Here is a 21,285-nt window from a genome sequence, read left to right as displayed (position 1 = left end):
TGCCCATAAAAACACATTTTTCTATTTTTTTTCTGGAAGGAAAGATTTAAAAGCCTGGAAACACTAGTTTGATTTGCAGGTCTACATCTTTCACTCCACTATTTTTAGCTCTTTCACAGTATCAAGACCTATATTTCTTCAGAAGTGTCTCATGATCTTCAATTGTTTTCCCTTTATAAAGTATTATCTTTGTTTGCACATGGGAACAGTAAATTTCCTCTGGGTATGTTTCAGCTGTTTGTATAAGAAGTGACATTATGAGTTCCAAGGTCATTTTCTTAGTTTTTCAGCATTGTATTCGGTTGTATTCATGAGGTAGTGCTAGCCTATGTTATTGAGCAAATTGTCAATTTTGTAGCTGTAAAATAAAACTTCTCAATGTTTTTTTTCGAGGTTGAGGTTCTCTCAAAAGAATACAATGAGCTGTATCTCAAAAACAAAGACATAGACGCAAGATTGTTTCTGGATCATGATGAAACCCTTCAGCCCGATGTCATAGCGTGGTAATGTTTCCTCTTACTGCTGTCGTACTACAATAGAAAACGTGAGCTTGTTCCCCCCACCCCGCCCTGCCCTCTGTTTTAAGTGGAGATCTCTGCATCCTGTTGACCTCTTCGGCTTGTCATTCAGCTAAGATATTTCTGGTGTCACCAACCTTGCCTTATATTGCAGCTTAAGTAATCATAAAACAAGTTGCTACATATCTAGATAAAATGATATGGACTTTGTAACCCAATTCTTACTCTGTGCAAGTCCCTCTAGTCCAGTGGCAGCTGAGGAATTGCGAAGAGGAGGTTGCACGCTAGTTTATTACGTGTGCCTGAGAATGTGTTATGGCTCTGGGGCCAGCTGGGTCCTTGCTGTCAAACTTCTTCCTCAAACCAGCTGGTGGTATGAATAAGCTGCCTGCTGGGAGTACTCCTGAGCCCATTCTGACCTCTGGCCTGTACCCAGAAATTATCAGGGTGTCGTGGTTCCGCTCGAGTGAGCAGCCGAGCTCCACCACAGCCGCTCTCTCACTTCCCCTCCTCAAAGAGGAATGGGGAGAAAATATGTGAAAAGGGCTCAAGGGTTGAGATAAGGATGAGAAAATCACGCAATAATTATTGTAATGGGCAAAACAGACTCAGCATAAGAAGATAGTAAGATTTATTGCTCATTACTAACAAGCTAGAGAAGTGAGAAACAAAGCAAAGAAACCAAAAGCACCTTTTTCCCACCCCCCCCACCCCCAACCACCCTCTTCCACCTCCTCTCCCCAAGCGGTGCAGGGGAATGGGGGTTATGGTCAGTCTACAGCACTTCTCTGCCGCTCCTTCTCGGTCACTCTCGTCCCCTGTGCTGTGGGGTCCCACCCACGGGATGCAGTCCTTGATGAACTGATCTGGTGTGGGCTTCCCACAGGCAGCAGCTCTTGCAGAACTGCTCTAGATATGGGTTCATACCACGGGGTCCATCCCTCAGGAGAAAACTGCTCCAACCTGGCTCCCCCATGGGCAGCAGCTCCTGCCAGATCAGCTGCTCCTGCGTGGGCTCCTCTCCACGGGCTACAGGTCCGGCCCGGAATCTTCTCCGGCAGGGGTCTTCCACAGGCGGCAGCCTCCGTCGGTGCAGGGCCACCTGCTCCACCGTGGTCTCCTCCACGGGCTGCAGCGTGGAACCCTGCTCCACCGTGGTACTCCATGGGCTGCAGGGGGACATCCTGCTTCACCATGGTCCTCACCACAGGCCGCAGGGGACTTCTGCTCCGGCGCCTGGAGCACCTCTCCCCCTCCTTCTACACTGACCTTGGTGCCGTTCCTCACTCCCTTCACTCTCCCGGCTGCTGTGTGGCGCAGCGTTTTTTTCCCTGTCTTAAATATGCTCTCACAGAGGTGCAAAACAACATCGCTTATTGGCTCAGATCTGGAAAACAATGGGGCCCTTCCCAAACATGGGGCGGCTTCTAGATCTTTCTCACAGAAACCACCCCTATGGCCCCCTGCTACCAAAACCTTGCCACGTAAACCCATTACACAGGGCGAATAGTAGTTTGCATGGGACAGAAATAACCCCACTGACAGTTCAACGGAATAAACAGTTGAGTACCAGTGCCATGGCACATTCCCTGGTGCTGCTCAATAATGCAGATGTCGGATTTTTTTTAGTCATACTCTAAATTAGCAGTGATTATGGACAATTCACCTTCACCTGATGTGCGCTCATGGTATGAGACTGACTTTACCTATACTACAAAACACATCCGTTTTGAATTGGATTAAAATGGAGCTGTACATCGTACAGAATCACAGAATGGTTGAGGTTGGAAGGACCTCTGGAGAGCATCTGCTTTGACTTCCCTCCTCCAGCAGGCCCCCAGCGCAGGGTGCCCAGGGCCCCGTGCAGGCGCCTTGTGCCGCTCTGCCAGGAGGAGCCCCCCCCGCCTCTCTGGGCAGCCTGGGCCAGTGCTCAGCCGCCCGCCCAGCACAGAAGTGCTGCCTGGTGCTCAGAGGGAGCCTCCTGCCTGCCCCTTGGTGCCCACTGCCCCTGGCCTGGCGCTGGGCACCCCTGAACAGAGCCTGGCTGCGGCCTCTTTGCCCCCTCCCTGCGGGGATTCCCAGCCCTGGGGGAGATCCCCCTGAGCCTCCTCTTCTCCAGGCTGAGCAGTCCCAGCTCTCCCGGCCTCTGCTCACAGGAGGGGTGCTGCAGTCCCTATTCTAGGTGTATGTATAAACTAAGTTGTTATAAATAGAATTCTAGAAAAAAAAAATCAAGTTGGAAGGGAACTTTGAGGGTCATCTAGTCCAACAACCTACTCACAGATCTCCTTAGCGATATAAATTTTGTTGTTCTAACAGGAGGAATGATTGGAAATCTACACCTTAGAAATCCGTTCCGTATTTTTTTCTGCAGGTTCATTTTAAGTTTTAATAGAGAATGTACTTTTCTGAATTACTTGTGTGCTTCATAAGTCTGTTTTCTATTTCTGTAGTTCACAGTTGGAGAGAACACCACGAAAAAACAATCCAGATGAGGAGATTAATGTAATACTTCCACAGACACCTGTTCGGTATGAATTTTTCACTTAAACTGTGTTCTTTATACAACTTTATACTTTCACACTATACTTTTGTCTGCCGTATTCCCATCATTAGTCGAAGTCTAGATCTTTGCGGCTTCCTTCCCTGATACAAAACTGCTTATATACACATTTCTTCTCCCATGATACTTTCTTCCTAGTATCGTCCTCTTTCTGTAATCAAAGATGAGTATTTTGTAGTACCAACCTTTTTTCTTTATATAACGTCAAAATAAGTGTTTCAGAGTGCCAACATACTCTGGTCTATTTGGGAGAATTGGGAGAGATGGTAGAAATGTGGTATTAATTGCAGATTGTTTGATCTGCAATCCAGTGCAGGAAAAAACTCCAAGCTTTATTTTGGTTAACAAAGGAAAGGAGATCTGTGTGTACTATTCTTCCCTTGTGCCACAGAGTTCCTTAGCAAAAGCAGAATGATTTTACTTAATGGTGTTAGAAATTCCAGGATGTTCAAGAACCAGTCAGTTGTGTCACCACAGTGTCATGTGCTACGTGGACAAACAACTGTTTGCACAGGCAGTTGTTCTGAAGGTGTCAGGTTTAATAAAACTGGACAGTGAAGTTTGTTTTCCATGCTTGCTATATAAATGCCTTTTGTTTCAGCATTTTGTAAAAGTGAAAAATTTAAACTATACTGAATTACTACTTCAGTTTTCTCAAATGAGTAAAAATTATTTTAATTTTTGTTAAAAAACATCTCTATCGTGTCTATATGCTTGTGAAAGAATGAATTGGACTCTGGGATTGTGCATCCACTACAAAATCTGTTAAATAGTGTGTGTAGAAATTGGTTTTTAGCCAACAAAGCACCAACTAAGCAGTAAGGTTCTGAAAAGCTTAATAAAAATACTGAATGGGGACGTTCAGCTGAGATTAGATACTGATCAGTGCACAGAAGAACTTTTAATTGCCTGTGACTGTGGAAGTCTTTGATTGCCTTAATGGTGCCTTTTAATTTTACACTTCTAGTCTTCAGCTGTCAGTGATGCTTTTTTTAGCCATAAAGGCAACAGCTTGACTGGTGGTTCCCTGACTAAATGTGTGATATCAGGATCTAGACCATCTATAACTTGAAATGTATTTAACGAGAAGGTCATTGACAACAAAGCCTGTTTTCTCCACAAATTGTCAGCTTGTTGCTGCTACTTCTTGGTTATACTGGTATTAAGAAAACAACTCTAACACTGAAAGATGCTTGATTAAAACTCTTGACATGGAAGTCTTATTAATGAAGTCCTGGAGTAGCAAGCTACCACACTGCTAAAAATTTGAGATGTGCTAAAATAACTCTGAGAAGTACTAGTGAGAGATTCAGACTCTCCATCCAGCCTTGGGGGCTTCTCTGAGTTTTCCAAATCTGCTGCCATTTGAGACAGTTCAAGTGGTTTTATTCACTAGCAATGATTTTGGCTGTAGCAACTGTTTTTGGTAAAGCACAGATCTGTCACTAGATGGCAGTAAGCCTTTGATCACCAGTGCAGAGTATTAAGTGCACTGTTAACTCACCTTGCATTAAGTAGAACCCCTTACAGGTTGTGATGAAAGCACTAGACTTAGTACTTCGAGTTTTCTTGTGTTTTCTTTCTGTAGCTAGATGTTTAGGACCTGCTCTTAAGCCCCCTGAAATTGGTGAGAGTATAATCATTTTCATCAGCGGTTTTATATCTGGTCCATTATGTAAAAATCAGATAAAACCAGTAAATAAAATAGGTGTAATTTCAGGTAGTTCAGAGCACTGTAATTATAGGTTGTGTGTTTTCATTTCATTTTTTCAATTGTCTTCAAGCCTTTCATTATCGTTAGTAGAATTTCAATTAGAAGTGATTTTCCCAAGCCTTCTGAAAAATAAAGAATGAGTCTTTGGACTATACAGTTATGACCAAATGTTTTTTGTCAACTTATTTTTTGAGTGATACAAACCAAACTGAGGTTAAACAGTGCAGAAAACCAATAAAATAAACTCAGAAAATAGCTATACCACTGGACAATCAAACTTTTTTTTTAGATGTGAAGTGAAAAAGCATTACAATAAGCTTTCTAAAAGAATAGAAACTTAATGGTATTGCTTAATACAGAATTTAAAATAAACCGGTCCATGCAAATATTAACGGATCGTAATGGACACCATAGTTCTGTGCAAACAAAGGCAGAACACTACATCATGTCCCCAGAAGTTGGAAATGGGGACTGTTAGGTGCTACACATCTTCTTGTCCTGTATGACAAGATATTTATTTCCCCAAATACAGGTATTTCAGTCACCTCCTGGATAATATGTGCAATTTGAGAAAAAGCTGTGTCCTATTATCTTAGAATAATGATCCTTCTGAAAGTCATGAAAAATGTTTGTCATCACGATTTCAGTTTTAGAAGATGAAATGAGAACTGTTATCTTCAGAGAAATACTTACCCTAACAAGATACTTAACCTGTTGAATAAACAAGATCCTATGCATTTGTCTTAAGAATATTTTTAGTTCTTTAAATTATAGCTCTTCTGAGATACTGTTATTACTTGGGTTGACTTCAGTAAGTTAGCTTCTACACTTAACTTTTTTTAAGAAGACACTGGATATAAATCAATGGATATTGATTTATTGATTGTTTTTAAATTTCTTTTCAGCAAGAAGGTTCTAGGCATTATGTATATATGCAGATGATTTTGATGCTTTTTTGTTTTTTCTCTACTATTTGACTGTTAAAAAAAAAAAAAGAGCCAGTAAGATCATACATGGAGTCATAGTTCAATACTTCAATACATCTCACTTCACAAAATGTAATAGATAGATTTTTGATCTTCTCATTTAGGCAATAAAGAATCAGTGTTCTACTTTCTATACTACGTATAATTATCAGGAACACTGAAAAATTAATGTCCACATCCTCTTCTTCATCCATAACAGTTTAAAAATTAAGGATCTTAAATGCAGAAATCTTCCAACCTAGCTGCAGATGCAAACGGTAGAATTAGGATTTCAGCAAATTACAACCTTCCTATTGGAAATGGAAGACACTTAATAAAAAAAAATCTTAAAAATCTGTTAAATGAAGCTTTCATGTGACTTCTTGATTTAGACACAGGGTGGGAGAAGACGCTCTCATGCTGTTAATAACGGGATCATTGGCAGCTCTACTTTTGAAAAGCGTGGCTTTTCTTTTAAGCATTTATGTTAGAAAGGCTGTATCATCTTTGTGAATGGATATCAAATACCCCATTTCAGTACATTTTTCTTACTGTACTTGTGATTGCAAGACTTGAAACAAAAGCTGTTTTTGTTCACCAGTCTCTTTTTTACAAAAGCCAAATGATTTGTTAGGTTTGCGCTTAATTTAACTGAATATTTTCATATATAGGGATTGCAATTCTACCATTTTACTGCTTTTAGAAGTGCTCATTATTTATTATTTATCTTCTGGTTGCTTACTTATGGATTGCAATAATTCTAATAATGAGATGATTAGATAAATCAGGTTATTAGAATTCACAATGATTAACACAGTACAACAGTTTTTTTCCCAGCAGGTTGTTTGATAACGGAGTTGAAAACTAAAATTGTACATTTTTTGTTAGTAGAAGTGCTGTTCAGTTTCTGGAAACTGTTGAGTCAACCTCAATGCTTTTTTTTTTTTTTTCCAGAGCTGCAATGAATACAATTCAGCAATTGATAATGATTCTAAATTCAGCAGCTGATAAACCATCTGATACCCTTATCGCATATTTCAATGTAAGTGAAGTGACTTGATGAAACAGTTGTGGAAGACTGTTAGAATTATCACACAATTAAAACTTATTCATAGAGATCTGACACACATGTTCTGGTAACTCTTTTATTAACAAATATTTTGGAAGATGTACATTTTGATTGGGATGGTTTAAATGTAATTACTCTTGAACTCCTAATTTAGAAACCATTTCTATTTATCTGATATGTACTAGGAGACAGTAAGTACTTAAATCTTTCTGTTACTACACTAAAAGTTTATGTATCAGAAAAATAAAAGGGTATAAAGAGACATAGGAAGAGAAGAAGGATGTGTTCAGAGGGTCTCTTGTGTCCATATTCAGCAGTTTAAACATACTTTATGCTTGAAAGACACTAAAATAGTTGGTATTTGTCATGTTACTAGTATTAGTTGCAGTTAGATGCATGTGAGAAATGGAGTTGTAGTTACTGGGAATTGTTGAACACTGTGTATATTGTATATTCTATCTTTTTAAATAGTCCACTATTTAATATTTTATATTTTTAATATAAAATATTTTTAAATAGTCCACTCTGATTTATGCTGATGACATGATTAAGAGATGCTACAAAGCGATGCAGGACTCATTTGATTATACCGTTAAAATGTTTTTGAAGTAAAATACCCTTTCCTTGTCTTTTCTTCCCCTACCCTCTTTCCTGTCCTCTACTAGAATTGCACAGTGAACCCTAAAGATAGTATCCTGAAAAGAGTGGAAAGTCTTGGCCACATCTTCAAAAAGAAATTTGCTGAAGCAGTTGGACAGGGATGTGCTGAGATTGGCTCACAGGTAACTAATGTTTTGTTTGAGTATTTCTCATCTGAACTCTGTTGGTACTAGCTAATGTGAGACCTGATTTAACGACTGTCCTCCTTCAGTGAAGATTAATAATGTCAGGAAGCAATAATACTCGGTTCAACTTGAGGAAAGGACATGTTTTTTTCTAATGCTCTGTAAAGATAATATTTAACAAGTGATTTTTCTTATTTAAGGAACAATAGGAGCTGGGTGGGCGAGAATGCTAGAAGCACTTTAATGGAAAATAAGAAAATTGCTGGGCAGAATGCATTTAGTGAAAGGTATACTTGCATTCATTAAGGTAACTGAGCCTAAAACTATGCAAAGTGACTTGCTTCCTTATAAAATCAGTAGGCAAGCTCTGCTTTTTACAAGGATTTTTTGGAAAGCAAATACAACCGAGTTTGTACTCTCTATTTTCTGTCAGCACTGCTGTTTATCTTATTAGCCATGACTTGACATAAACATTGGTATTAGTGTGGTTGAGGTGGTCACAAACACTAGTAGCCTTTGAGGCTTTTCCAGTACTATTGGCAATTGGAGCTGAGGAAAATGAGATCTTTTTATTATCACTTCCAAAAAAAAAAAAAATCAAAACTGCAAAACAGAAAGGAAAAAAAAATGTTCTAAATCAATAAAACATGAGTCTGCCTGATGTAGTTTTGTTAAGAACTAATTGTAATATTTTTTTCTCTTTTCATAGAGATACATACTTGGGGTACGGCTGTATTACAGAGTGATGGAGTCTATGCTGAAGTCGGTAAGTTTAGTACTTGTAACTCGGTATTGCGTGTCTGAATTCCAGAAAGAATCACAAGCTTGATTTATGCATTTCAGGAAGAACAGCGCCTTTCAGTGCACAATTTCAGGTATGTGCTCATAATTCACTACTTTTATCCACTATTTTAGCGTTAAGGCAAGTAATAACGACTTCTTTTTTCCCTTAGCAAACTGCTGAACGATAACATCTTCCACACATCTCTTCTGGCATGTGCTCTTGAAGTTGTCATGTCTACGTATGTCAGTAAGTTGAATCGAAAGTGCCAAAGAGCATTTTTACGTATCAATAGTTTTGGCTATTTGTTCTAATACATAAAATACAGTAAATAGCAAGAAAACAGAGGCTGCTGAAATTTCCAAACTGGCAATGATTCAATAAACACAAAAAGAGATGCAACAGAAGTGAAAGAACGTAGCACTCTTGGTAATACTAATCTGTCTTCCTTGTAGGAACTGCTTCACAAAGTGATGGTAGCAGTGCTGAAACAGACTTGTCTTTCCCGTGGATTCTCAATGTATTTGATTTAAAAGCTTTTGACTTCTACAAGGTGATTGAAAGTTTTATTAAAGTGGAGCCAAGCCTAACAAGGGACATGATAAAGCATCTAGAACGCTGCGAACATCGCATTATGGAATCTCTTGCTTGGCAATCTGTAAGTAATGCTTTCAAGTAGTATTTATCCTTGTATAATGTGTATTTAGAAAAAAGGATCACACTCAACTCTATAAAATAAGTTGTCTTGCTGAGAGGTAGTTGATTTTGCTAGTAATACAAGATCTAAACAAGTTTAGTCTTAGCATGTCTGCAGGCTTTGGAAAAAAAAGGTTATATCAGAGAAAGTGACAGCTTTTCTGATAGTTTTTCTCATTTAGGTGATGGTAATCCAACATCTTTTACCAGCCTACCATGGATATGAAGGGTAATAAACACTATCTTGGTGGCAATAGGCAATGCATTCTGTGCTTTTATATGTATGCTATTGTTTTATCCAGTTTTAATTCCTACTTGACATGGTGGCCTTAGTTCTGTGCCTCTGATGTGATTGCTAATAGTACTTACAATTCTGATTCATGTTGTACTCGGCACTTCAATTCCTTGGGTATTTTTGAAGGCCATAAAAACCAGGCTGGCAGGTTGGGTTATGCTTCTGAGGCTGGATCTCAGTAACCTGACCGCTGTCTCTTTATATTCCGTGTTACTTTTAAACCAAAAATATGCTCTTAATGTGACAAAAGAGGACTGTTATATATAAAGACTGCTAATTTTGACCAGGAAGCACAGTGACCGTGTAAGAATCTGCTTGGTACCTTGTAGTTCTGGGAAATCTAAAAACACAATATGCCTTAGCCAATATGATACTGCAATTGTGAAGCAAGTCTGTGTATGGTCTTCTGTGTATGACTTAAGCTTGAAAAGCTAACAATTTTCTTGAATTTTCTCATACTGGTGATATTTTACCAGGCTGTGGGGTCGTGCTCCCATAAAGAGCCTGTAGCGTTGTGTCAGAACCACTGGAGCTGCATTTTGGGATCAGGTTCTTAGCTCAGGAGAAGCACGCTGGCCTCAGCATTATAGGGAAATAATTACCATGCTTCAAGCTGAGTCTGGTTGACCTCTTAATGCCAACCAGCCCATTTTGCTTGATTCCCATTGCCAACAGAGTCAATGGGCATGAGTCAGGCAGCTCTCTGAATGTGTCCTGTTAGGAAGGTGACCTGTTGCATTAGCAAACCACAATTTGTGTCTTGAGATTCATGCTCATCACCCCAGCATTGCTGGTGCAGTGCTATAGCTGATGTACCAGAGTGTAATATTTTTTCCTCTGTAATGCTTTGGCATGTTTGTATGACGTCTTGGTATGATGTCTCCACTGCTGTATGAATTTCTTTGTGGTTTTGCTTTTCTTGGAAAAAGATTGCCTGAAAGCACTTGAAGGCCTGAGAGTCTTGTACCAGAGCTTATAGCAACAGGGAAGATGAAGCACATTACTTGTACCATTTTTGAAATGTTTAAAGAGTGTTTGTTTCAGAATTTTTATCCTTTGGAGGACAAAGAGCAGAAATTGGCTTCTGCTACCTAATGCAAACCACTTTGTCAACTTACTGATCAGCAACAAGCCGTTACCTACCAATTTCTACCCAAGAACAACATCCAGATAATCTCCTCTGGATCTCCAGGAGCTCAGGATGCTCAGTTCAGTCTCCTGTTGTCCCTCTTTTTTGTTGCTGGCAGGCTCATCACTAGAGGGCACAGCGAGGCTCTCAAAAGCTGAGGGAAGCCGGTGTTGGCAACCAGCGAAGGGCTAGTTGCAAGAGGAGTGTGCAGGTATCTTGTGACTTTGAATTGGTCTCCGTTGCCTCCTTGTAGGACTTGTAACAGTTGCCTCTTTTCCCAGCATTGCTGTCCATCCCCGTCTTCCTCATCCATTGTGATTTGAATAAAGAGTTTAATTCTTGCAGGTATTTCGTAGCTTAAAGGGAACAAAGATTTTCAATATGGTTCAAAGAATGCCCTCTGCTTTAGCATTTGATAGTGCTATAAAGAGTGCAAAAAAAAAAAAAAAAAGTACCTGAACCCTGTCTGGTGCTACAGCTGCCCCTAAGGGGAAAGGCTGCAAGTTTTAACCAGCCTACACATCCTACACACACATATAAGCAACCTTTTGAGCAGCCTGGTGTAGTGGAAGGTATGGCAGGGGTTGGAACTAGATTTGAAGGTCCCAACCCAAACCATTCTGTGATTCTGTAACCAGGAGAGTGGTGGCTCAGGGGATCAGAAGTAGTGAAATGTCAGCAGTGTTGACAAAAGGCTCTTCCACCAGAGGGTGGTCGGGCACTGGGACAGGCTCCCCAGGGCAGTGGTCACGGCACCGAGCCTGCTGGAGTTCAAGAAGTGTTTGGACAATGCTTTCAGACCCATGGTCTGATTTTGGGTGGTCCTCTGTGGAGCCAAGGGATTGGATTTGATCCTTGTGGGTCCCTTTTACCTTGGAATGTCCTGTGATTCTAGTATGAAAAGTGCAACTCTTTAGCCTAAGTGTAACCTCTTTAGGTTGAAGTTCCTCTAATATGCTGAATGTACTTTTTAAAGAAGTGTTATACTCTGAAGAAAAGTATGTATCATGCAAAAAAAAAAATCAAACAAAAAACAAATTATGTATTTTCATCTAGTTCTTACTTTTCCGCAGAGGTGAAACAATCCATTACAAGGTTTGTCTGCTCTTTGGAAAGTCAGGTGGATTGTCTTGTCTTTCTCCGAGCTTTCCTCATTGTCCTGATTGCTTTTTGGAAGCAGGACTGCCATGTGAAATTCGAAGGGACGGAGAAATTGAACGGAATAGCTGAATTTATTGTAGCTTTACTTGTCACAGAGCTTTTATGAGGAAAAACGCCTTGCATAATTTCTCTGAAGAAAAAATCTTAAGAGCCCATCTGACCTTTATCTGACTTTGGAGGCTGTATCGAATGAATGTGAAAGATTGTTTCTTACTGGTGTTCGAAGATAATACATCACTCCTTTGCTAGTCATTGAGTATGTTTATTGCTTTTTGCATTGCTAGCTGATTTAGTCATTTGTACTTTAGGAGACAGATGAAACTTTTCTAGGTCATCCTTGCCTTTAACTGTGGTGGTTTTGCCCTGCTGGGCAGCTGAACTCCGCCACAACTGCTCTCTCACTCCCCCTCCTCAGAAGAGTGGGCGAAGAAAATATGCTGGAAAGAAAGGAAAAAGCAAAACAAAACTCATGTGTTTAGATAAGGATAATTTAATTAGAGGGAAAAGGAAGAGGGGATAAAACAAAGAAAGGCTGTGCAGCAGCACAGAAAAGAAATATTCTCGACTTTCCATCAATAAGCGATGTTGCAGATTATGTGAAGGTGAATTTGGAATACATAACATTAACACTGCATATTTTTATTCATAAAGTAAAAGAATACCATACTATCTGTACATACCACACTACCTATACATCTATATTCAACTGCAGAGCATTTGTGCTTCATCTCAAAGTACTTAAGGCACCATTTTAATTTGATAACTTCAATTAAAGGGACTAAAATTACTTTAAAAATAAAGGTATCTGAAGTCATTGATTAATTTATATCATATCTATATTAATATAACTTAAACCTTGGAACAGATGATAAATTCCATTTCCTATGAAAAAGGGATAGCCCGCTGTCTGCCAGCCCAGAAGTTCAATACTCAGCCTTTTTTGTCAAATTGATCTCTAATAGGCAGTCAAAAAAGGAATTCTTTTGAGTATCTTAGATGAAGGTTACGTGAACACATTTGCAAATCTTTGAGTTTACCTTGTCAAATGCTGTGCCACGTGTTTGGCTGAAGTGTTGCTGCTCGCTGCTGTGTGTTGGGAAGAACCAGGGAAGAGCAGACTTTCGGTGCCAGTAAACCAAAGTCTGTCAGTTTTCACAATCTATTTCAGGAGCAAAACCTCTGTACTACCTGAATTTACAATTTTTTTTTCCTGAGTCATTGAAGAAAATATCAAGAAAATACCTGTGCAGTGTCCGTCCTGTTATCCATACCTGCAAATTGATCCAGTTGTTTCCCTGCCTCACAGCCACGGTGGAGGAGGACAAGGCAAGGCATTAGGTTCCTTTTAGTCCCCTGCTTGGGGACTGTGATTCCTATAAATGCCTTCTCACACGTACAGTAGGTAAAGAGTACAGACCGTTCCCATTTTACATCACATTTGACATCCTTGAAGTCATACTTAAGTGCGTCCTCATGAGTAAGAGGAGTCCAAAGGGTAATCCACACAGGACTGGGGTTTTAAAAGGCTACCTGGTAGCTTGGCAGTTCACAGGAGTGGGAGCAGCAGCAACCCCGCAGCACCCAGAAGGGAGTGGGGCAGTACAGTGGCTCTACCCCTGTGCGCTGGGCTGAATGGAGTTGGTTCAGTCTGAAGTCTGCAAATTTGCGGTGATCTGGTCTGCTAGGTTTTTGTGTGGGTGTGTTTGTGTGACACCGATGACTGCACTGCAGGTGTTGACACCGCAGCCCTCACTCGCTGCGTTGCTCTTTAGCACTTCCTGTCCTAATTGGTGTTTATATTTCTTAAAGGAAGGAGGAGAGCCAATATTGACAGGCATTACGATGTTGTAATGACTGATGCAAGATAAAGGTCTCCTCAAGGTTATTTCTCTTAGTGGCTAAAGCGCTGTCTGAAGGAGGCAAGTGTATTTTGCTTTGTCCTAACCCACAGTTCGATCTGTGACTTCATCCATGTAGTGTTGTCTAAACTGTGCTCTGCAACGCTTCTCCTTCATCAACTCCTCCTCTGTACTTTACGTTGTCAACTAAACATTTGTGATGAGATCTGCAGTGCTCTTTTGTCACGTATCACTGAATATAACTCAGTGTTTGCAGTGTATCTTCGTCAACTAAACGTGTAGCTCATGTTTGTGCTCATCCCACGGCAGAGACTACTGTTGGTTTTAATGTATGCAGCTCGTTGTGGCAGAAATACCTTCCAGAAGAAAACAATGCGTTCCCAAAGAATATATTTACTGCACAAATATGACAGACTCCCTGAGCCGGAATAACAGCAGACCTTCTTTGATCATGCAGTAAGGAGGAAAACATTAAATAAGCATGCCTGAGATTTGTTTAAACACTTCGAGAAGCTGTGCAGAGTTGCAGGTCAGGTACTCCTTAGTATTTGGGAAAGCACAAGCTCAATATGTAGCCCCCTGGTCTTTGATTGTACAGGGACGTGGTTATTGTGGAGCTCCCAATGCTCAAGTGCTTGCTGCCTGCTCCCTTGGATGCAGCGTACAATTTCAGGTTAGGTTTCTGTGCTCCCTGTGAGGAGGAATTAAGCACCTAGGGATGCAGGTGAGTGTTGTCTGGTGGTGTGTGACCTTCTTGGGAGTGTTTTCTGTTAGGTTTGTCTGAAGTCCTGCATCTCTTCTGGAGGTAGGTGTCTACGTGTAGTTAAGAAGCCCGCTCTTTGACTTGGTTGTCTGAAGACGTTGCCTTTAAAACTAGAAGGAGAGGAAGGAATGGTCCTACCATCAACAGATTTAAAAAAAAAAAAGTTACTGGGTAGGTTTTGTACTGCTGTATTAGAAGAATGACCCTAAAACTTGGGTGATAGGCAGCCAAGCAAGGCCAGGTGCCAAGGACTAGAGTTAGGGGGCTGTGTGTATGCTACCAGCCTAAAAGGGACAGCGGTGCAGGCTTGAGTACTGCCCAACAAATGTCTCTTTTTTGCTCATAACGTGTTCCCTGGCTCGTTCAGGCCTTTTTTTGAGCTCTTTGGGACAGCGCCTGGGCAAGGCGTGGGGCGTGATGCAGGTCATGGACTATTTCCAGCTGCTGCTGTGGATTAGTAGGTGAGGAAGCTCTGGCCCTGTGAGTGCAAGCCGTGCTTTGCTGCTTGCCCCCAAGGCCTTAGGACAGGCCGTGGCTCGTCGTGTGAACGGCTACGGATGTAATCGTGGGCTCAGCCACGGGAGTGACTTCAGCGCTGGCAAGTGAGTCAGCCCTCCTCTTACTTTCTCTCTCTCCTCCAGGCTCCAGGAGTCACAACGTGTGGCTGCACAGCAGCCGGTTTCTCTCGACAAATCCAGCATAGGGCAGACACGCTCTCTTCAGGACTCTTTTCATGTCTACTAAATTTTGCCTTTCAAAGGCTTTAGATATGGGAATCCTGAAATTGTGCTGTAGGCACAAGAAACGCTTGGCTTACCCACAGTGGCAGCACTGCAGGCATGCTGACTGGCAGGAGAGGGCTGGTTTAAGGGAGTTTGACTTGTGTAAAGGTTGGCACCTCGTGAAATCTTGCAGACATCCCTGATCTGCTGCCACCTTTTGGATTTTAGGTGCCTCAGACCCAGTTTCAATGTGGGCATTACAGTGGTCAGTGACTTCTAACTCTGAATTGCCTTTCCTAAAGGTCACACCATGTGCTAAGCATCACCAAATCATGCCATTCCGCACGCTTACGCTCCCTTTTCAAATGTTAGGAGGGTGCAGCTTTAACCTGAAAGGAGGAACTGAGAGTTGATTTGAGGTTTTCTGTCTGTACATACTAAATATATTTCTCTTGCATCATGAGTGTGTGTGATCGGGTCACTGCCATTGCTGCTGGTTTGCGTGACAATGCTGAAGAACCACACCGGTTATGCTGCGTGTGCTTTTTTTGTCAGGGTTAAGAATGAGCCCTGACCCTTCATTTGTCACAACTGTGCCTGGAAAGCCTTCTAAATTACAGGTTTTAAACCAAAAGGCAGCTTTTAAATTCCTGCCTTTATGATACCGAGCACGTTCTTAGAAGTCTGTAAGATGATTGCTTTGTGTTTCTGCTATTATATGGTATACACACATAAAGATACATACTTTGATAGCTTGGGCATATGCATAAAAATCTTTTAAATAGATGTATAAATAAAATATATTTACATAAACATATTTAAAAGTGATTCTCTCAACTTTCTAGTAGTCTGAGTGGCCTTTAGTAGGAATTGTACTCTTTTTTGAGCTCCAAAACCTTTACCTGCCTTAACAACTGAAAGCACTGATGAACCAGGAAGACTACTGAAGTCTTTCCTCCAGCATCTGCACTTTGAAAATCTTCCCTGCCACTCCTATTTGTCATCAGGCCGACTCAAGCTGTTACCTGTGCTTGGGTGTTACCATCCACCCAAATCCTCTAGGCTACTAGAAGAGAAAACAAACCATGTAAAGCAGAGGTCCTGTGTTTTCTGCTTTTGTCTCTATTGGTGATGTGCTCACCTCTTGATAGGCACTGATAAAGGGTACAAAAACACTCGCTAGGGTTGTAAGGTATTGGTTATGTATTAAGATTTATCCGTTTCAGTTATGCCAGGGCAGCCCAACCCTTAAGATGCTGTTGCGATTCAAGTGCAGACATGACCAAAGGGATTACCTAAGACACAGCAGCTCGGCAGCATTTTCAGTTTGAGAAAATTGGATGCCATTCTTCAGTAAGGGTTTGTTCTGCACTTCATTTACTGCTCTAATGTGTAGAAGTTCTCTTACTGGGTGCATGTGAATCCTTCCTTGTTAGCCTTCAAAGTTTCAGTGTTCAGGATTGCTCTTGAGAGAGAGCTGCACTTGGAGAAAGCTTTTCATTCTGTTTATCTTAAGCAGGTGTCGTATGATGGGATCATTAATTTTCTGAAGGTATCTCTTCACACTGACTATAAAGAGGAGAACATTGGTCTCAATGACCACCCTAAACATTAGCCCATTAAGGTTAGTAGAAGTGAATCAACCGCTCAGTCTTCATAACTGTTTCCCTTTCTGTTCAGCACGAAGGGTATGTTAATAAAACGTGGTTTGTTATGACGCCTGGCTTTGCTGTAGGTAGTGTTTGGGGCTGTGTTTCTCACTTAGGGACACTTGTGGTTTCTGTTTGCATAGAGGCCTCTGGCTTAGGTACTTGAACAAGCTGTGTACCCCTGTGGTTACAGAAGCAGCATGGTCTCTGCAGCTCTAGGTTTGCAGCTCTAATAGTGAGCTGTTTGTAGCCTCTGACCTTTGCAAGCTACACTGGTTGCAATATAAAAATACCTCACTGTGTCTTCTCTGGTCCCAGTGTGGGTTTAGGCACAGAAATGGATCTTGGTTAACACGATCCCGTAGTTCTTAGTGTTTCTTCCCTTAAGGTTGCTTTGCTGATCAGTAACATTTTTATCAAACAATAGTGAAATGATTTTCTGCGAATTCCTGCTTTTTGATTTGTGGTGTTCTGTATTTTTAGTGGCCATCCTGTGGCTGTAGGACTTCTACTTCAGTCCTACTAGGTAGGATGCACTAAAAGCCTGTTGTTCTGCAGCACTGCAGTATCTGTACTACAAGCACTTTGTAGGGATTTCTAAAGGTTGCACATGAGGAAAAATACATTAAAATTCAAGGAGATACATATATTCATACATATATATACATTCAGGGAGCTTTATAGTTGTTTGTTTGTGAAATCTGTCTAAATTGGGGGGCAAATTCAGTGGAGCTGTCACCTTAAATGCAAAAGGAAATAATCCATGGGTTAAATTCAGCAGCTGTATCCCTGCTGCTCCCGTCTTGGATAGGATTATGCTCTCGAACTTCGTAGTTGTGTAAATCTTTATAGTGAAACAACACTTGGCTTGCACGTTTTATGTGACCTATGGTCCTCAACAGTTGTCAGCAGCTTACATTGCTCCTCCTTTCCTGATTATTATTTGAGCCATTCTGTAGTTAGCTTTTCTATGGGAGATAGAATTGTTTCCATTAGTAAGCAAAGTTGGGTGTTGAAGAAACATTCAAATGTGTTTTTTAGTTCTGTGCTTGGTTTTTAAGCTCTCAAGGGGCTAACAGTACCCTGTCCAACCCCAACCACCAAATTACATGCCATTAGAAGTGGGTTTTCTTTCCACCTGTTGCATGCATTTTCGCTAAGTTATTGCATGTATACATGAATGTTTTGGTTTTTTACACTTAACCGTGTACAGGAACATGTGAAACAGCATGAGCGTGCAGTAGAGAGCACAATGGAAATGTTAAAGAAACATTAACTTGTGTAAATGAGCAAATGCAGTTTTTTGGAATTTGATTTCATTAAGGGAAGATACTATTGTTCAGGCTAAAAATGCAGATATTCCTATCTTTATCTCTATTCTCAATTTATTGTCATGTTTTGCTATAAATTTAATTAATTTCTCTATTAGGAGATCTTCAGTGATGTGTACGCTTCATTCATTACTTAATGAAAACATCAGAGCTTCTATTATAGGTAGTTATAACTTAAGCATAGTTCTTGATGCTGTGATAAATGGTAAACTATTCCACCATCACTCCTTAGCAGCCTGGATTTTTTTTCCCAATTTTTATTACAGTAATATTTCTTCTTACAAAGAGTTTGCAAGGACAAACTTCCAAAAATCAATAGATCTAACGTCACATAATTTTATGGGTGGGTGAAAACTTACAATTAACGTGGACAACTGACTTCCTTTTGCAAAGAAATTTTTGCAGAATTTCACTGAAAAGCAGAAGAGTGGGGCTGGCACTGTTTTCCCATGAAGTACACTTGATTCTGTTCCCAAGATAACAGCATTAATTTCTGGTACCTCCTGTTGCTAGCGTTGTTATTTAAGACTTTATTTCTTCAGGGCAGCGACTGCTATTTATGAAGGATGAAGGTAGGGCACGTCTTAAAGCTGTGTGTGGGGGAAGTTATCCTTTAAAAGAATTGCTTCTTGATAAAAAGCCGGGAAGTTACCGCTGAAGGCCTTCCTTTGTTATTCTTTGTGCTTTGATTTTTGTGTTTAAAATGAGTTCTTGTTAAATAGCAAAAACGTGAAATCTCAATTCTCAGTTCTGGAATTTTTCTCTTCCAACAAAATAGCAGGCTTTATAGAAAAAAGATGTTTACAGGGTGTATTTTCTTGGTTTTAATTTTGCGATAAGTTCAGCTTTCAGGAAAAACAGAGCTTGTTTTATAAACAATTGTGTAACAGGAACTGGGGGTGGGAGAGAGATGATAAATGTGAAAGGCTAGGCAGTGCTTTGCTGTCAAAGCAGAGAGGTTTGTTCTAGCCCTCTAATTCCAACTTCTTGCAGAAGCACTAGACTGAGCATGGCTTTCTAACTTTGTACCTTTCTTTAATGAGTTCTCTTGAGTGTGTTCTGAAAATGTGCTAATTCAGGGATTGTCAATTGTATTTATGCTGAAGTTTCTATCAACACTCTGATAATTAAATGCAGCCCGGGTATTTATAACTCAGATTTATTTTTAATTTACATTTTGCTTTAGCTTTCAAATGCATCCTGTTGCATTTGGTCAGTGATGCTTAAATGTTAAATTTTACCGAGGTATGAATCACGATACTCTGGTAGGGTGCAAGGACCCTATAATATATTACTGCTGGAAAAGTATGAATGAATTGCTTTTCATTGATAAAACTCCTGAAAACTAGCTTGGAAGAATGCATAATGCCAGGCTTTACCATGCTCAAGTGAGGTTTTTAAAATGACCAGTCTCGAAGTGGCCCTCACTGGTTTCACTGTGATTTTACAGGACGTCTTTATGTAATTCTGAAGATCTTAGTTTTGGCTATGAAGCTGGTTGAAGTTGCAAATGAAAATCACCTACTTGCTAGATGTGATGGAGGACTGATACAGAAAGGCAGCATGGCAATCAAACGGTCTTGCCTCTTCCAAAGGAGGCAGGAATGAAGCCAGTGGATTTAAAACAAAAGGGTTTTTGGTTTGGTTTGTTTCCTACCACATACACAGAAGGTGAACATTCTGCTACAGAGTCTTGTGGATGGTAAAAGCTGACACGAGTTCAAAGGGAGGCAGGACAAGCTCAGAGAATAAAAAATGTTCGTCTTACTGAACACAAACACATCTGACCTAGAAAGTCTGAGATACAAGTGATGGAGAGGGGAAGCCGTGCATGCCCCTCCTGCTGTTATCTTCTTCCCCAGACATTCAGCTTTGGCCACTGTTGGAGGAGCACAATTGTAGATTAGGTGCCTGTCTGGGCTTTGACCCAGTACAGCCATTCCTATCTTCTGCTTGCTCTAACGAGCTCTTTCTCCAGCTGCACTGCTAAGACCAAAGTTACTTAAGAAATAAAAGGTTGGATGTTGATTCCAGTTTAGGATTTCTCACTTCCCTAAGGAATCTTCTACGTTTTTAAGCACTTCTTGATGAAAAATATAAGCCTGACTTGGTATTAGTTCTACATTTCTTTGGATGTCAAAGATGGGTATACCAAAGGAGATGTATTTTTACTCCTATTCTGTTCCTCAGAAAGCCAGAAATTGAGATTTCAAGCTGAATATTAAGTTTCAAATGGGAAATCTTATATTTAAGTAATAAGTTGAAGTAAATCAGATTTTTGATAGATTTTTTTCCCCTGTCTTTTGGAGCAGATTGTTCGTTACCTAGTTAGCAGCCGCTGCCTGCCTTGTTTGTGATCCACAAAGACTTGAAGTTAACTAAATTTTCACTGCTTTTATTATCCGGGTAAGTAAGTAGTATCTGCTCTCTGTAGACAAAGTAACTAAATACAAAGAAGGAATCTGCAAGTTACAGTCCTGAAAAATGGACTCCTAAATCTCTGCATAGTCACGAGTAAAAATAATGCACTTTTAGCAGGTACTGGATGCAGTGCATTGTCAGATGCTCAGGAGCTTGGACATCTAAGACATTTTTATTTAAGATGCCTAGGCATCACTTTCTCCTCATCTAGAGTTAAGTTTTGGCATTAGCTGTTGCCAGAGAGACAGCAGATTTGGTATCAAAAGCAGGATTAGACTGAAGGAGTGCAGCTGTTCAGGAAAGTGGAAATGTTGCTCCATCCATGGCTCTCCAGGTTAACCTCCTTGTAGAGCTGTAAAAGGAGGAGAAAACCTCCTCTGGTCCTGATGAGCTGGCAGTTTGGTTTTCTATCAGCTTTTTCTGGGAGGTACACATTTGCTTCCCCTCTTCTGAACTGCTCAGATCTGTAATTCAGAGAATCTCTGACTTGAGAAATTCCTGATGTTCCTCTTCTGTCTTTTTCTTTTCCTGTGGCAAGAGTGAAGTATGTTTGGTAATTAAAAACTCAAAGCCTTTTCACACAGTTTTGAGGTAGAAGGCTGTTAGCTGGTGGGAAAGCTGCTGTGCTGTGCTAGGGCAAAAAGCAGAAGCTGCTGCCCCAGAGAGCGAGTGCGAGGCAGGAAAAAACCACTCTTGATGCTTCCCTAGGCTTTCTGAACGAAGAGGAAAGTCTGGTTCAAAGGGCAGCACCCAAACACATAACTTTCATCATCTTGTTCTGCTTTTATAAGTCCAGTGATTTTTTTTGGGGTAGTTTTGTAATCTCAGCAGGAGCAGCTTCCTTCTACCAGGGTGAGGCTCCAG

The 21,285-nt window shown here is 40.6% G+C and overlaps 1 protein-coding gene across 4 annotated transcripts in view; it reads left to right on the top strand.

The window, feature by feature from the left end:
- RB1 (RB transcriptional corepressor 1) overlaps nucleotides 1–21,285 on the top strand; it is a 78,862-nt gene that overhangs the window by 19,616 nt on the left and 37,961 nt on the right. For 3 of the 4 annotated variants that reach the window (XM_068674686.1, XM_068674695.1, XM_068674704.1), the window contains 8 exons: nucleotides 394–503; nucleotides 2,972–3,049; nucleotides 6,715–6,802; nucleotides 7,495–7,611; nucleotides 8,324–8,380; nucleotides 8,458–8,489; nucleotides 8,568–8,644; nucleotides 8,851–9,053. In XM_068674686.1, coding sequence (XP_068530787.1) covers nucleotides 394–503; nucleotides 2,972–3,049; nucleotides 6,715–6,802; nucleotides 7,495–7,611; nucleotides 8,324–8,380; nucleotides 8,458–8,489; nucleotides 8,568–8,644; nucleotides 8,851–9,053 — 762 coding nt within the window. Of the gene's footprint in view, nucleotides 1–393; nucleotides 504–2,971; nucleotides 3,050–6,714; nucleotides 6,803–7,494; nucleotides 7,612–8,323; nucleotides 8,381–8,457; nucleotides 8,490–8,567; nucleotides 8,645–8,850; nucleotides 9,054–18,545; nucleotides 18,573–21,285 lie in introns of those variants that run through there. The other variant, XM_068674715.1, reaches the window with a different exon arrangement.

Source organism: Anas acuta, chromosome 1 (assembly GCF_963932015.1).
Source record: "Anas acuta chromosome 1, bAnaAcu1.1, whole genome shotgun sequence".
NCBI lineage: Eukaryota > Metazoa > Chordata > Aves > Anseriformes > Anatidae > Anas > Anas acuta.
This window is presented reverse-complemented; position numbering and strand designations above follow the sequence as displayed.